Below are 15,570 nucleotides of genomic sequence, written 5' to 3' on the forward strand. Positions count from 1 at the left end.
CATGTACTCAGCAGTCTAAAATAAAAAAGCTCATTCAAAAATGTCCTTTTAATGTCACACAATTCTGCAGATGGAAATGAAATCAACATTTTTGAAATGTATTATCTTCTCTCTTAATTATCATGCAATGGATTCAGTCTTCACTACTCCAGGAAAATTATAATATGATGATACCAGGTGAAGTGTTGCAAACATACAAATGAAATTTTTTATGCAGAGATTGTGAAACATAAATATGGTCCTGTAAAAGAACAAAAGCCTGCACTTTAAATGTTAGATCTGCAACACATATAAGGTCTAGCTTAAATGCCAAACCAGCTAAACCAAACTACCAAACAACTAGTATTGTTTAAATTTATCAAATCAAAAAAAAAAGTTCAATTTGTTTTTAAACTTAACCTAGTCTTGCCACAGAGCAATAAGGAAATGCTCCTACCAAAACCTAAAAGCTGAAATCATGAATCAACTAGTCACGTCTGAGTGGGTATCTTTCAGTGGTGATGCCAGTTTTAGAGATGACATTTATGACAACACTATCTCCAGTGTGGATGTCTCGCTCTGCAGCTGAAGTGAACACGTCTCGCACCAGTGCCACTGCTTTTTCTTGGGACAGCGGGACCTGACTGACTCCTGTCTGGTTCTTAAAGCCAATCTGCGTAAAGAAAATAATATGTAACCCAAGACCTTAAGGCAACTTAAAAGACAACAAAACTCGGGCATTTTCACCGCATAAAAAAAAAGGTTTACCATTTAAAACCAATGGCGTGTTTTTAATACAGAAGCTTAATAAATTAAATCACACATTTCTCTTCAAACCACTCAAAACTAAATCCTATATATTAGTTATAGGAAAAGTATTAAGTTGTTCATTAAATGAAAATTGGGTCTTCATCCTTTTCTTAAAGTTGAGATGGGAAATGTAATACTCAAATGTATCTTGTGTACAAGAAGGCTATCTGCAAAGATTAAGGAATTAGTACCTTGCTTTAATTTGGAACCAATCATTTGAAACTTATTCTGCAATCAGGCTAACCTTCAAGTGCCTAATTCTTCCCACCAATATTAAAAAATACCTGATTATCCAGTAAAGGCTGAAGCATAGCACTTGCTGAGCCTCCAGCACGATATGTTTCTCTTTCGTAAGATCCCACTGGGTCAAAGCTAAACACACATCCTTTACCTGAATGAAAAAAAGGCATTCCAACAGATTCATAAAAAATATTCACAACTCGTACCGTTTAGCATTTAAAGCACATTAATAATCATAAAAATGTACAACTCGCTTTCAAACAATACAGGAAGTCAAGCACACACAGAAAATAGATTGTCGGTCCCCAGGTAATCTGATGCTATTCTGAAAAACTAAACAGTCATCAAGCTTATTTACATTTTACAAAGTGACAATGTACTCAGATACATGTAAATCTTGTATCTATCATTTCTGACAATGGTATTGCAAACACATAAATGTGTAAGCTTTACAATGACAAGACATGGTACGCATGTTACTGACCTTCAGCATCTAGACCAGCCACAATGTTGTAAACATAATAAGGGAAAAAACGCCGGTAATATAAAATAGTAGAGAGCATGGCTGCCACAGAAGATGTATCCATTTCTTTGTTGTGTAACTGTTCAAACATCTGTTGTACACAAACAACAATTATTAAATTAGCTTACTTGTAACAAAGAAATCAGTTGATTTCTAAGTAACACAACAACATGCTAGTTTAAATTTCCATTTCTTCTTAAGACTTATAATACTTAAGTGGCATGTGCATTTGAGGATCCTTGGAAAGGGTAGTAGAACAGGATGTCAACATTTGCACTTACTGAAGAATATCATCAGTTGCATAATGTAGCACTCAAAGGTTGCTGAAGAATTACACTCAAGCAAAGATATCAAAACAAAAATGCTGGGCTTTATTTAATGACATTAAACAGTAATATTTTAAAATATCTGATCCAAACTATTGCTTTTCTTGGCTGGAAAAACACTTGATCACCTGAAATAAAGAGAAAATGAAAATACCTACCATGAGTCTGGCCTGTAACACTTTAGTCAGAGTGAGAACATCACCATGAAAACCACAGCTGCCAACCACAGTTGTCCCAGTTCTGAAATGTTATAATAACAAAGAAACTTACCATGATCTCAAAAGTCGAACAACAATAAAAATACTGAATATACAAATATCAGGTATTTTAAAAAAAACTTGGATTATCCTAAACTTTCTTGTAAGCTAGTTGATTTCAATGATCTTTTAGCTCTACTCTGCAAATCAAAATCTTTTACAAAGACTCAAAAAGAAGGCCCAGAAACCTATTGGAAACTTGCAATGGGTGATTCTTCTCCTCCTTCCAAAGATTTTACTACAAAATAAATGAGAGGGAAAGGGTGAAGATGCTGCAAGGATTTTTATGCACACTATACAATGTGTAACGAACTGCAGATCACATGTTTCACAGAAAGGTAACACAATAAGCATAAACTCTACTGCAAATCACTGTAACAAATAAGCTGAAGCTATGTATTTTTTCTGGATGCTTGTCAATCTAAGACACGTATAGAGATGCCAAGTCTACACCAGGTCTTTTCAGGTTTATGTAATATATTAAAGTTATGGATACTCACAGCTCATTTATTCTGGGAGTGTCACGAGACAAAATGGAGTAGCCCTGACTAAGACGGGTATCTGATGCTATAACAGCAAAATCTTCACCAGCAATTGCTAGTACTGTCCTGTGGTGCAGCATGAGGTAAAGATGTTTAATATTCAGAAAACAATGTGTAAATTTGTTATCCATTTAGTGGTCAGATTCTATGCACATAACCTAACCCTGAATTACACCAAACTGGTAAAAATTTAATCATACACATTATTTAACATTTCCTTCTTAGTTTAAACTGTGACAAGATTATAGGTGCTAAAGCCCCTTGTCCTTTGTTCTGTAATTACAAATACTAGGCAAATATCTTCACAAGATTAGACTGTCAGTCAACAATATGTCAATAAGTTTGAAAATAACATTAACGACTTATACATCACCTAAAGAGAAGAAAACATTGAGTTTTGTATCCATTATTCTGTTACACTCTTGGCTAATTAGAAAGAAGCATTCTTTACACGAATAAACAAGGTTGTGGGTCTAAATATACACCATTTCTAAAATAACATACCCTCCATTGTCGTCATAAGGAGAGAAGGGAGTTTCCTTTCCCGCTCCAAACTGTGACATGTGTAGATGATCTGGTGTGGCAAACATGTCTTGTTTGTAGTTAAACCGTACCTTCTTTCTTCGATGACTTGCACACCGGAAGTTAAAAACTATCTATACATCAAAATAAAAATGGTAAATATACTAAAATTCATGATTTTACAATATCTAAATGTGATCTATATTAGCAAATTTATTTTCTTAAATTAGTTCTTGTCTAAAACTTACAAAAGCTTTTACATTTTGCAACAGCTGTGTCTATTATTTCTCATCGGAGATATCAAGGTAGATAACTCGTTTGGCGTTCCCATCTTACCAGCGCATGTTTGATGCTTTCAAAATGGTAAAGAAGCATTTATAGAATGTGTATTTATAGAATTTGAATTTATAGAAAATTTGTCAGTGAATAAAATGCTTTAATATAATATTTTATTTCATAGTAATTGCAAAAGCTTTTTATGTTTATTGACCCACATAATTTGATCTTTGATCAGTTGGGGTTTGTTTTGTTTTTCTTTGGCTGGGGGATTGCCGAATTTGTTTTTAGTAATCGTGAACGTTCAGGATCAAAACCTGTAACCAGGATTTATAATGAATTTAAGTGTCTTTCATTATCAACTAGATGCGTGGAAACTTCAGCTGTTTCATTTATCCTCTGTATCATTAAATGTTTGATTTTATCCACTGGACACTGAACTAACCCTCTATATTAGCTTTGAAAAAAAAAGCACTTGCAAGCCGCAGAGTAGTTGTGTAAGATTAACTACTGTGTTGCTGTACTAAGGTTCTCTTAATACGTGTAACGCATATGTTTCCGTTAGAAAGGTTATGACTGTATAACTTTGAGCATTCATGTTAAGAAAGAGAGAGAAATATGACCACCTGTGCAAGTCATACGAAGAAATAAGTTTCACTCGAAGGAGGACGCAAACATACTATCACATAGCAACAGGATGGAACAGCATCATCCTGAAAATCCCTGCCCAAAGACTTTTCAGATTGTTTTACACTGCACATTTTTATGAAATCTTTCAGTTATTCTACTCATTTTTCAAGTCACTTGTGGGCAAGGATGTTGTGGTGGAGCTGAAAAATGACCTCAGGTGGGATGTTTGTTTTTTAAGTCTCTTTTCCAGTAATGAATAATCAGAAAAAATGTGATTACATAAATCAATGTGAGCTAAAAAATCATTTACACAAGTGTTTGCTTACTGCTTTTTAAACTGCATGTTGAAATGTAGGCAAATAAATTGTTTTCTGCATACAGCAATACCACAAATTTAAGGGTAATTTGAAATACTTTATTGGTTTCATAACATCTTTGTTAATATACTAAAGGGCGTTTTATATTGTGGATGTATGTGCAGCATTCACTTATATACCATATAATGCTGTATTTAAAATGTGTGTGCATGCACACTTGCATGTACATGTGCACTATGATACTATACCTTGATGATTATTCCAGCATTTGTGGTACTCTTCATTCTGTGGATCAGTTCCTCAACATCAAACTGACAGACATCAGTGTAACAGATCCAGACAAGTATCCACACATGGTAAATAATCATTCAAAGCTATTAACAATGAAGAACAAGAGAAATATCCCCAAAACTTTGGATGTATTATTATTTACAAATGCTAGATACTGCTGTGGCAAAGCAGAAAAAAAAGAGACCAAACAAAATGTGGGTCAGTCTTGTACATTTTTTTAAAAAAAGTAATTGATAGTCTTTGTCTTTGAACAAAATATTACACATCATTTTAAAGTTGCTTAACAGCTACTTTCAAGATGTAATTTTGTGACTGTTAACTTCCTTAGCATTTGCCCTGAGCAGTATTCATACAGAAATCTGTATCTGGGGTCAAAGTCACCATGAGTGATGCTGGAGGTTAACTGTTCTCATATAAAATTGTAAGTTTAACGCTTGGAGTTAACGTCAAGATTCAGTCAGTTCATTTGTCATTCTTTAAAGCTTTACATGTTTTTTAATGCCGTTGTATGTTATAGACTTAAAGCTAGTTGTGTTAAGGGTGAAAGGTTTATATGTGAGTGTATATATATATATGAGGTTTTTTTTTTCTTTTTTCCAGCTTTCTGTAAAGACATGCTTCATCAGAGGATCTGTAGTGCGCTATGTGCAGCTGCCTGCTGATGAATGCGACACACAGCTTCTGCAAGATGCAGCACGTAAAGAAGCTGCACAAAACAAACAACGGTGATATCAGCTGTAAAGAATTATGGTTTATACCCTTGGGAAGACTCTGCGTGACTGCAGAGAATTATGGTTTACCTTGTTGGAAAGAGACTGCGAGCGACTTCACACTCCTTTTACATACACTAGATGCTTAGAAAATTTACACATTTTTGTGGAATATTACTACAGGTTCAAAAAAACACCTTAAAATAATTGGGTTCTGAAACTAGTGATTCAGTTTATTTTATTGAAACATTGTCATTTTGTAGAATAAACTACTAAGATTTTGTTGAAAGAAAACAGAACATTCTAAAAGAGATTCATTGCAGTATTGTCAGCATGACTGGAAGATAATGAAAACATCTTTGTAAAGATACTTTTCTGGCAGGTTACAAAATGGCCACTATAATTATTTTGACTGCAAGGATGTTTTTAATACTGATACATCACAAAAGAAACTGGATGAGTGGTACTAGCAATAGAGCTGTACAGCTGATTTTACAGTAACTTGGCTTTAGTTGTACTTGGTGAAATGACTGAGAGTCTGCTCACATATATGTACTGGACATTTGTAAAGATATTCAGGTGTCCTAAATTTGCTTTATTAATGCTTGACTAAAAGTTAATCACCCGACTTAAATTTCATGAAAATGCATCATGTATTTCTTGCTTGCTTTCTTCTTGTTGCAAAAACTCTTAGCTTTGCAGGCTAAAATATTTGGCCTGTTAAAACAACATTTGTCTCATATCCTTAGGTATCACTATCAACAGCAGTCTCATTTATATTTCTTCGTTCACATTTCATGAAATTAACACACTTGGATCTTTTATTTCTCTCTTTGTTTTTTACATGAAGTGTAGATAGGTAGGTTATGGATAACATGGCAGTGCTTATTTAACAATCCTGCTGTTGTTTTTGCAATGGAAAAATATTGATAAAATTCTCAACTGAACAACCTATCTTTTCACCTACTAAAATTTACTTTTGTAATGATAATTCCCATTATCAACTAAAAAGGCAAAAAAGCCAAAAAGTACATCATGTTAAGAAATATTATTCTTTTAATTATGTGAAATCATTGAAATAAAAGCTTGGCAGCATGATTTCATTATTTTATCTTTTCCATAACCCTTTGCTTCATTTGTGTTAAAATTGTTATTTTTGGCTCTGTGATAGGTTTTCAATAACTGCACCCATGAAAATAAATGTTTATTAAATAACAAGATAAACACTGAATATTTCATAAGATTTTACTCTGACACAGCAAAAGGTAAATAGCAATAATTTTAAAACAAAAACTCTAAAAATACCAGTACTCATTGATGCTTGTACAACATAAATCAAAATGCATACACCGCAAGCTGGTACTTGACCATTTTATGCACGCAAAATTTATTTTAAAGCAACGTAAAACCTCCACAATGATGGACATTTTTTATGACCATGAAAATACAGACATGTATTATCTGTGGTCATGAAGCCTAATATCACAGCCAAAAAAAATTATATCTTTTACGGTATGCAGTAAAATGGCCTGAAAAGTAAACCCAATCATGTTTGCCATGGGTATTTGAAAAAGAAGGATAATGAAAATACAGAAAAGTTTATGTCCAGCATCTTTAAGGCATTGTCTTCTTCCCTCGTACTTAACGTCCACATCTTCCATTTGTAAATCACAATATGACCACGCGATACACATGCCTTATAGGAAAAAAAAACACTGAATGTTGCACAACTACTTTGAAACATTTAAAAAGAAACAAATGGCAATCTTAATTTTAAAGGGAAAATAAGGAAACTATAACTGTTACCTTTTCAATTATGTTCATAATTCTAATACCAAAAAATTGTTTGACAGTGTGAAGGAAGAGTTATCTGTGTAAAATGTCACCTATCTTGAGAGAATGGTAAAGCATTACAAATATGAATTGTTCCCTTGACATTGGACCAAGAATTGTCTCGACAAAATCCATGCAAAACTTGTAGACTATTTCAGCAAAGCTCAAAGTTAAACATCCTTGCCTATTACCCTTAAAATGTGCTCAAAAAAAAGGACAATGCAACAGGGCAGAACAACTTGGGATAAAATAGTACTGGCAACCACTAATGGTTACTTCCGTTTTATCATTATTGGTAGAAAATAACTATAATAGTGAACACTGCTTAATAACTGGTGCAAAAAAAGATAGAGAAAACTAAAAGCATGCTTTAGGTGTGATTACACTTCCTTGGAGCTTCAGAACTTGAATGCCCATGTTGAAGGTGCTCACCAACAGGCTACGCATCAGAAAGAAAACAATGACATAAATTCAACATGGAAAAATGTGATGGCAAAGATTCCTTTCCTTCGATACAAGATGCCTACTCTGCAAATGTTCCAGCAGTTTATTATCATTTTATTCCATTATATCAGGTACTCCAAGCTGATATTTTAATAAATAATAATCAAAAAGACAAGTACATAAATTTTTTTAAATTCTGATTTCAATAGTACCAAGGTTTTTTTCTATAGGTCAAATAGTTCCAAAGATGCAATTTTTTTAATATTTTAATTTCTGGGTTAGAAAATTATTGCTCAAAATTGATGATGAATAAAATGCTAATTTTGGAAAGTCCATGCACCAACACTTAATTACTTAACTCTTAGAAACATTTATTTGGTAGCACTACCTAATACTAAGAACTGCTCTACTGTTTTTCAAGACATCCAGGTACTGAAAAATATTGGTAATGATTTCAAAATTAGGATTTCAAGCAAATGTCACTTCTCTGAAACACAGCAGCATTATCAACACTTATCTAGAACCACCCCCCCCCCCATTAAAAAAAAGGTTTAAAAAAATGGTGTAACTCTGGTTCTAATTAAGTATTGATGATTATAGCAGAAGGTCAACATCTGGTCCTGCCTGCTAAAGTGAACTGCATTCCTGACAGAGATGTGTCATCAGCTGTCTCAGTCTCAGGAACATTTTCTTGTTGGTGTTCAGTGGGATGGGATTGTTGGTGAGTGGAGAAACTTTGATGTAACTGGTTTACAGTTTCAGATAACCTGAAAGCTCCTTTCTGGTATAAGACAAGTTTTTGATACCTAATCTCATCCAGTAGAGCCGACCTCTGGTACATGAAGTTCCTATTCACAGTGCATCTTTTGAATCAGTCTTAAGACACCTGTTGTGTTTTGATAAGGCCCACCATCTGCTGTCGCTTTTTTCACTGTATCAGCACAATTGGTAGCAAGTCTTGCCTCCTTCAGCTGCTGCTTGCACTGGTTTTCAATCAGCTTCTCTTGCAAGTTCATATGGACAAGCTTCTCTTGTTCCCTGTGGAAGGCATGCAGTACCTGGTTTTATTTTCCTTGCTGTATTCATGAGCTCTGCTCTGTACAACTTTTCTTGGCAAGCCACTCTGTTGTTTTGTTGTGCCGCATCATAAGCAGGGAAGACGGGGTAAAAAGAAGCATGCCTTGGCTTGCTCATGTTGAAGTCCATCTGCCCAAAAATATTTCCCTCCAAGCAAATAGGTGCGGGAGTAGTGCTTTAGCATGCTCTTAAACTCTTCTGTCTGTTTCTGACCATACTTTCCACCTTGAAAATGTCAGACAGCTGGGTGCAAATTACAATCATCAACACTTCAACTGATGTCTTGACTTTTTGTGCCTAATCAGTTTCATTTTCTCACCTACTAAACACATTTCACATACTTAATAAACAGCAGCTAGAAATAAATGTGTAAACTTACCAACGATCATTTTTGAATTGAGCAGGATTGACGATGAAGGCAGAAACCTTATGTCAAAACTGATCAGTTATGGTGGAGCAAAATTTAGTTTTGCAAGGTTTTTAAAGGCAGATCCCAATACATGAGAGTTATTTTCAGAAAAATAAACCTGACAGTTTTGTAGCTTAAAGAATTCTACATCTTTTGTGTCAAAATATTAAATTCAGTGTGTGCTTTCTGATGATAACAAATCGCTATTCTAACTTTTCACATTTGATTTTAGTGCACTTTTTTGAAACAAAAGATGCCAGCTTTTGGTATCAAGTTAAAGCTTATTCTACCCCCTAGATGATGAAATTGCCTACTATTAGATCCTATATGCATAGGGATTAAATGTGAAAGTGCTGCAGTGTCCATCTACCATCATGACCAACTTCTGACACTCTGGCTGAAACTCGCTTGGCTTTCAAGTTTCAAGCTCACTTTGGCCACTTACTTTGTATTCAGTCATAAAACAAATCACACACTTGGGCAGAAAATAAAACGAGCATTATTTTTTGTTCATGTATTGATGTTAAAAACAGTACAATAACAAAAATGCACAGTGTGTTTGAAAGTGAGCAATTTTTCACAAAACTGTCACAATCATAGCAATTTGTTCAGTTTGGAGTACCTAATTATATTTAACTCTTTTCATTTTATTGTATCTCATCTTCAAAAACAGTTCAGATAATGCATTAGTTTGTAAAGAACACGCTGTAGTTCAAATTCTTTCTTTTACATAGGCTTTGCTTAGGTAATAGCTCATCAAAAATACTTACCTTCCACCTTCATATGCAATTAAAGATGTCAAAGGACCAGATCCACTTAAGTAAAAGTCACAGATGCACTCTGAAAAATTGCCATATTTTCCCTTTCTTAAACATTAATGTAAATGGAAAAGAAAAATATAATGGCAAAATAAGTGAAGGATAAAAAAAAGCATTTTTCTTTATCAAGCAAGCCTTATTCTCATATCCCTTAAGTGTTCTTCAGCAATCCCGCTCACTTACCTCGGGAGTCCCTGTTCCAAATACGCACACTACAATCTCTTGACACTGTGGCTATCAATGGCTGCTCAGAAGAGGGCAGGAAGATGCATGCTTCAACAGCTTCACGATGACCTTTGAACTCATGGATAAGAGCAGATGTCTTCAGATCCCATAACTGAAATGTGGCAGAAAAAAGGGAGATTCTCAGTTCTATAATGGATTTTAAAAAAAAACGTAAAGAAGTGATGTAAAAATAAATACATTTACAGGGCATCTGCTAAGGCTAAATTCTTTGGGGTCCCAGGGACCCCTTCTTCAGATTTTTAAGGGGGTCCCTGTTCTTCGCCCAAATTTGAAGGGGACCCCATTGACGAAAACTGAAGGGGTCCTCCGAACTTTTAATGCGTACTGTACGCAATTTTTTGCGTAAGCAGAAGCCCTGCATTTATAGTCTTCACAGTAGAGAGCATATTAAGAGGGTAACACTACAGCTGAAAGTGTACAGTGCAAATACAACACTCACGGTGGCTTCACAGCCATTGCCTCCAAATCCATTGCTGCACGTAAGGCAATAGTTGCCATCAGGTGAAATGTCACAGCTCATCTGGATGTATTGTTTTTTGGTAAACGTGCGAACCACGGTCATAGTTCTTGTGTCATAGATCCTGAAAAAAAGTACAATAATTAACTCACTGACAATACTGCTGCAATGCAAAGTATTTGGATTTGTTAAAACAATAGAAGTTATATATAATGAAAACAAAATGTCACTGCCATTATAGCAAGGTTTTAATGAAATAAAATTTCCTCAGAAAGATGAATCTCAAAACCCATATAATAAATTTCATGCCACAGAAATTTGCATAAATCTACTCTTTAAAAGCTTTCCTAACTGGACATGTATTGGCAAATATATGACAATTTCAAATTTGTTATGACTATTGCATAAAATGTCAGATAACATAATCAGCAACATCCACCAAATAACAGAATGACATTGGTATGTACTACGATCTGTTTACATGTAAATTCCATTACAAATCTATGTATGTATATAGTCTATATACCTTTAAAATATAGATGCCTGCTTAAAGCTAACCTGTCCTGTTACTAAAAGTATTCCACTTTGTAGCTAGCAGATGTCGAACAATGAAGCCCTGAACAGCACACAAATAATTATTGAACCCCGCTGTTATTCAACAATCAGCGCAATAAATCAAAGATGCTCTCATCTTTTGGATGCACATGATAGCAATCATATGGTGTTACATCTGGGACCATATATGTATGTCATTGACTAGGAATGCAGGCATTATATCAAGAAGTGTAGGGGAAGGAAAAGTAGCATACAGAGAATTACCTCACTTCTTTATCTTCACCTGTCTGTAAAACTTGCTCAGTGCCTGGAATCCACTTCACATCTGTAACCTTTGGATGAAAAAAAGAAATCATTTAAAAGAGGCAGCAGAAGAATCTTCAATGCCACTTTCATAACACACCTGCTGAACAATCTAATCAAGTTTCCATCCAGCACAAAAACAATGTGATGCAAATTTCTCTTCATAGCATTTGTAACCCTTTTACTTCCTTGTGTATTCACTTTCATCAATTACCAGCAAGAACACTGACAGATGGCTATATTTTTTAGTCTACAGTTTTTAGGAACAACCTACATCTACATACAGAATTTGTCCGTAAAAAATAACAATACTTAACAGCATCTAAGAGGCAATGAACACACTTGGCAGTCTAAAAGTAGCAAAACATATGGACAAATGGATGCTTGGGACAGAATCCAAAGAAAAGTCTGAAAGCTGCTATGTTAGAAATATTGACCAGTGACAGATGAAGTATATATGTGAGGTGGTGTGGGGAGAGCACTCAGGTTGAGGAAATCTTCAAAGAGGAAGCCTCAGGCACATGTGTGAGATCATAGTCACCAGAACACCTTGTTTAATTTTTTTTTTTTTGTGTGGGGGGGAAATGTCCAAGACAGATGACACAAACGGTGGAGCATTCATAAAATGGTTACACAAAGATGTGAGTTCCCCATATCTGTGTGCATCCAGATGCATTTGAGTGTGGAGCACACAGCAAATTAGCTGGGTTTTTTTTTTCTACAATCTTAACACGCTTCATAAGGCAAAAGCACCAACCAGATTTTGAGGGATGTTATTTTGGCACAAACAAGTTCCTCTTTCCACATCCCAGATTCTCACTGAATTGTCACGAGAACCACTGCACAATAGGGTATTGTCTGAAACAAATAAATAATCCTAACTAAATGATAAAAGAGCAATGTACTGTAGTGTCCAGCATGTAAACACTTCTTCTAATAAAATGTCCTCATGTCATATAATTATGATGGAAAATATGACATGAACATCACAAAAATTCAGACTTAACTGATAAAAGATAGAGCAATAAAACAAATATTCCTAAGTACTGAAAATCACACATTAAACAGAGTAGGACACATTCCTCTCTCTCTGGTTTTCACAACATTAATATCAACCCATTTTATTCGTTATTATCATTACATGTGTTAACTCATTGCGCTTTCCCTTCCTAAAACACATTTTTATGTCCCTAAACAGCCTTTGATTAAATCCTTTGCACATTCATGCACATTATTTAGAGGCAAACCCCACATTGAATGACATGCCTTCATCAAAGTAGTTATCTTAAGTGACTGCCTTGTCAAATTTGATGCAAATTGTTTCACCTAGACAAATCCTCTGATGAGTGCCAGACAAACACAACTATCTTCAGGTAGGCTTAAAAGATCAAGCTTTGTGGAAGAGACAGAGGCACTACAGAGACAACACTAGAAACAGCTGCCTGCAAAAGTAGAGAACCAGGTCCCCCCTTTCGATCCTCCTCCATGGGAAGAGAGAGAATTGCCTTACCATCTGCATCACAATTTTACATTTCACAATCAAGGATAAACACAGTGATATAAGCAAGAAAACACTGACGCTTGCCTTCCTAGAAGAAAAGTACCCCCAAGAAGCATGGATGTGGGCTTACACAGAAAGCCATCCAAAATGGAGGAGCTGGAGTATACATCCAGTACCCTGACAGACATAGGCAGATGATAGCCATTTGAACTGCACCAACTGCAGAGCCAAAGTTGAAGCCCAGTGATCTGTGCAGTGAACAGTGTCAGCAGCAGCAATACAAGCATATCCTACAGGATGGTAGGCTTCTCTAAGAACTGAAGACAAAAGTCTGGTTGTTACCAATGCCCCTCAAGACCAAGCTGTCTGAACCTTAGCAGATGACTGACAGTTTTATCTCAAAAGCTGGCCTTCAAGTGGGAAAAGAAAATAGGCAAAAAAGAGCAACTTAATTCTTCTGCCAAAAAATGCAAAACAAAACGAAACCTAAAAGGCTGCAGAAACTTAGAGTACTATCTACCCAAAGGTTAAGAAATTCTTTCAGGAAGTTAAATGACTACTGAAACTATATTTGATGAAAAAATGTGATTATTTCCTTCTCCCACATATATACCTTCATTTAAGTGAATAGCAGTCACAACCAGATCATGGCCAATGAATTCACGCAAGCTGTGTGAGTTCCCCCTCTGCCACATTTTGATGGTCTTGTCTCGAGATGCACTGAAGATGCCACCACAGCTGGCTCCATAGGTGACCTGCATGTACAAACCATGAATCAAGATCATCTTCACTAATTTCTCAATAAGAGAATACTAAATGTGAGAATTTTTCAACACTATCAAGAGCTTGAATATAGCAATTCCTGTCTAGATAAACAAAATTACTGCATAAGAACAAAAAAGTTTTATAATAGCAAAAAAAAAAAATTAATATTTTGCAAGAACAAAATGTCTCCTAAGAGTGATTACCTCTTGGTTTTTTATTCCCAAATTGCTTCTGCACAAGCAAAAGATATCTAAGTTTGACAATATACCTGTTAATGTAGCTTCCTTCCACACACTTAATAACACATGTGGTTGCACCAACTCCATATGGGAATGCATGCAAACACCCCGTAAAAAAAATCTCTAGCTATCTTAGGTAAGCTTACCTTAAGAAAAACATGAGTACTATGTTAGCCATATGCAATATACATACTTTTTTTCCAATACCTTAGTAACTTCTCTATCATGTCCTGTCCATCTGTCTTCTAGTCGCCCATTTTGATAGTCATAGAGTGCAATAGTCTGCCCAGAAAGAACCAGAAATGTGAAATGTTTAAAATTATTTAGCTACAGCTTACAAAATTCTTATTAAAATTGTTTCTTAGCATGAGTATTTATAACTACTAGATCAACCGCTTTTTCTGTTGTACATACATATTTATTCTTTTAGTATTCTAATGAATGACAATTTTTTTTATATTTTCAAGCTTTTGAAGTGCTAAACACTTTTTTGACATAAGAAAATGGTGTCTCTGATGAGCAAATATTTCAAAAATGTTTTTCAAAACAACTTATATCAGTAGAATATAGTTTAAAATTACATGATGAATAAATCCACACCTTGTCCTTACTACCGGATATACACAGCCCTGGTTGTAAGGATGCCAGACTAACAACAGCATCAGAGTGAATTCTAGGTCCTGTCATGGTGCTTTTCTCCAGAACTTCTTCCCCATCCACCTGATTCCCTTCCTGCCTTCTATCACAGTCAATGTATCGTAAAACACACACGCAAAGAGAGAGAAAAGATTTTAAGACAGATTAAAATTTGTAAACGTCACTAGAAAGTATATCTGGATCTAAAAAATATCGTTTATCAACAGGTTTTTTTTTTTTACATACGCTTTATAATTAGTACTATATACTCAGTTATTATTGCATTTTTACAAGTTAATGATACGGATCCATTTAGGCGTCTATAAGAAATCAATCTTATAAATATAGTATTGTTCATTTCTATTTCCAAATTAAAGTGAATGCAATTTATAATTATTCAGTTTAAATAAGTCAAGCATGTGACTCGATAAATTCAATATGAAATGAAAAATAGGTGCGTCGATACACAAACTGCGAAAGCTAGAAATATGGTAAAAACTGAAGGACTCAGCAAACTGTGCAAAGCAAACGACACAGATACCTGTCGTATTTAAGGGTCTTCCGTTTGCTCAATAGTTTTCCCATTATTTTCTGACATTCTTTGGCAGATGTTTATAGTTTTGCTTTACATTGCTTAAATTATTCCAGACAGCGCTACGCTGCCGGTGGTTGTTAGGTACAGTTGTCTTTCTTATGTCGTCTGCATGGAATCACGGAGTTTTATAATTTGACTCCGCGATGGAATTGAACAATTTTCTTTTGAAAAATTGTACAGTTTTAGCACAATTTTATAATATAGTTATGATGATTTTTCTGTCTTCAGATAATTCACGTTTATGAAATAGTTTTGGGGCTAATATATTT

The 15,570-nt window shown here is 34.9% G+C and overlaps 3 protein-coding genes across 4 annotated transcripts; 1 reads left to right on the forward strand and 2 right to left on the reverse strand.

Annotated features, from left to right (window-relative positions):
* Positions 1 to 33: 33 nt before the first annotated feature.
* On the reverse strand, positions 34 to 3,515 carry LOC112575873 (proteasome subunit beta type-1-B-like). The gene is made up of 7 exons (XM_025257986.1): positions 3,460 to 3,515; positions 3,182 to 3,333; positions 2,636 to 2,743; positions 2,037 to 2,118; positions 1,514 to 1,643; positions 1,074 to 1,180; positions 34 to 652 (listed from the first exon to the last, which is right to left on the reverse strand). The coding sequence occupies exons 2-7, from the start codon at positions 3,265 to 3,267 to the stop codon at positions 467 to 469; spliced, it is 699 nt and encodes a 232-aa protein (XP_025113771.1). The 5' UTR covers positions 3,268 to 3,333; positions 3,460 to 3,515; the 3' UTR covers positions 34 to 466.
* LOC112575875 (U6 snRNA-associated Sm-like protein LSm2) lies at positions 3,493 to 6,521 on the forward strand. Its single transcript, XM_025257988.1, has 4 exons — positions 3,493 to 3,562; positions 4,255 to 4,322; positions 4,688 to 4,778; positions 5,314 to 6,521. The coding sequence occupies exons 1-4, from the start codon at positions 3,542 to 3,544 to the stop codon at positions 5,440 to 5,442; spliced, it is 309 nt and encodes a 102-aa protein (XP_025113773.1). The 5' UTR covers positions 3,493 to 3,541; the 3' UTR covers positions 5,443 to 6,521.
* A 133-nt stretch (positions 6,522 to 6,654) lies between these two features.
* On the reverse strand, positions 6,655 to 15,414 carry LOC112575872 (WD repeat-containing protein 31-like). Of its 2 annotated transcripts, none has more exons than XM_025257985.1 (10): positions 15,248 to 15,414; positions 14,671 to 14,806; positions 14,278 to 14,352; positions 13,680 to 13,821; positions 12,323 to 12,423; positions 11,527 to 11,594; positions 10,690 to 10,831; positions 10,188 to 10,341; positions 9,957 to 10,026; positions 6,655 to 7,695 (listed from the first exon to the last, which is right to left on the reverse strand). In XM_025257985.1, exons 1-10 carry the CDS (start codon positions 15,289 to 15,291, stop codon positions 7,614 to 7,616), a joined length of 1,014 nt encoding a protein of 337 aa, XP_025113770.1. In that variant the 5' UTR covers positions 15,292 to 15,414; the 3' UTR covers positions 6,655 to 7,613. The 2 variants fall into 2 exon arrangements, with proteins under 2 accessions (XP_025113770.1, XP_025113769.1); XM_025257984.1 differs by having other exon boundaries at positions 14,671 to 14,809; positions 15,248 to 15,412.
* Positions 15,415 to 15,570: the final 156 nt, after the last annotated feature.

This window comes from Pomacea canaliculata, linkage group LG11 (genome assembly GCF_003073045.1).
Source record: "Pomacea canaliculata isolate SZHN2017 linkage group LG11, ASM307304v1, whole genome shotgun sequence".
Taxonomy (NCBI): Eukaryota; Metazoa; Mollusca; class Gastropoda; order Architaenioglossa; family Ampullariidae; genus Pomacea; species Pomacea canaliculata.

Excerpts from the sequence above, each read along its gene's own strand:
- LOC112575873 (XM_025257986.1), bottom strand. The coding sequence starts at position 3,267 with ATGTTTGCCACACCAGATCATCTACACATGTCACAGTTTGGAGCGGGA. Across the intron at positions 1,644-2,036 it reads TGTTACAGGCCAGACTCATG|ATGTTTGAACAGTTACACAA; the intron begins GTAGGTATTTTC and ends TGTGTACAACAG. Across the intron at positions 1,181-1,513 it reads GGCTGGTCTAGATGCTGAAG|GTAAAGGATGTGTGTTTAGC; the intron begins GTCAGTAACATG and ends TTTTTCATTCAG.
- LOC112575875 (XM_025257988.1), top strand. The coding sequence starts at position 3,542 with ATGTTTGATGCTTTCAAAATG. Across the intron at positions 3,563-4,254 it reads TGTTTGATGCTTTCAAAATG|TTATTCTACTCATTTTTCAA; the intron begins GTAAAGAAGCAT and ends GAAATCTTTCAG. Across the intron at positions 4,323-4,687 it reads GAGCTGAAAAATGACCTCAG|CATTTGTGGTACTCTTCATT; the intron begins GTGGGATGTTTG and ends TGATTATTCCAG.
- LOC112575872 (XM_025257984.1), bottom strand. The coding sequence starts at position 15,291 with ATGGGAAAACTATTGAGCAAACGGAAGACCCTTAAATACGACAG. Across the intron at positions 11,595-12,322 it reads ATAACATCCCTCAAAATCTG|GTTACAGATGTGAAGTGGAT; the intron begins GTTGGTGCTTTT and ends TTTCATCCAAAG. Across the intron at positions 7,696-9,956 it reads ATTGCATATGAAGGTGGAAG|CCTGTTGGTGAGCACCTTCA; the intron begins GTAAGTATTTTT and ends TCTGATGCGTAG.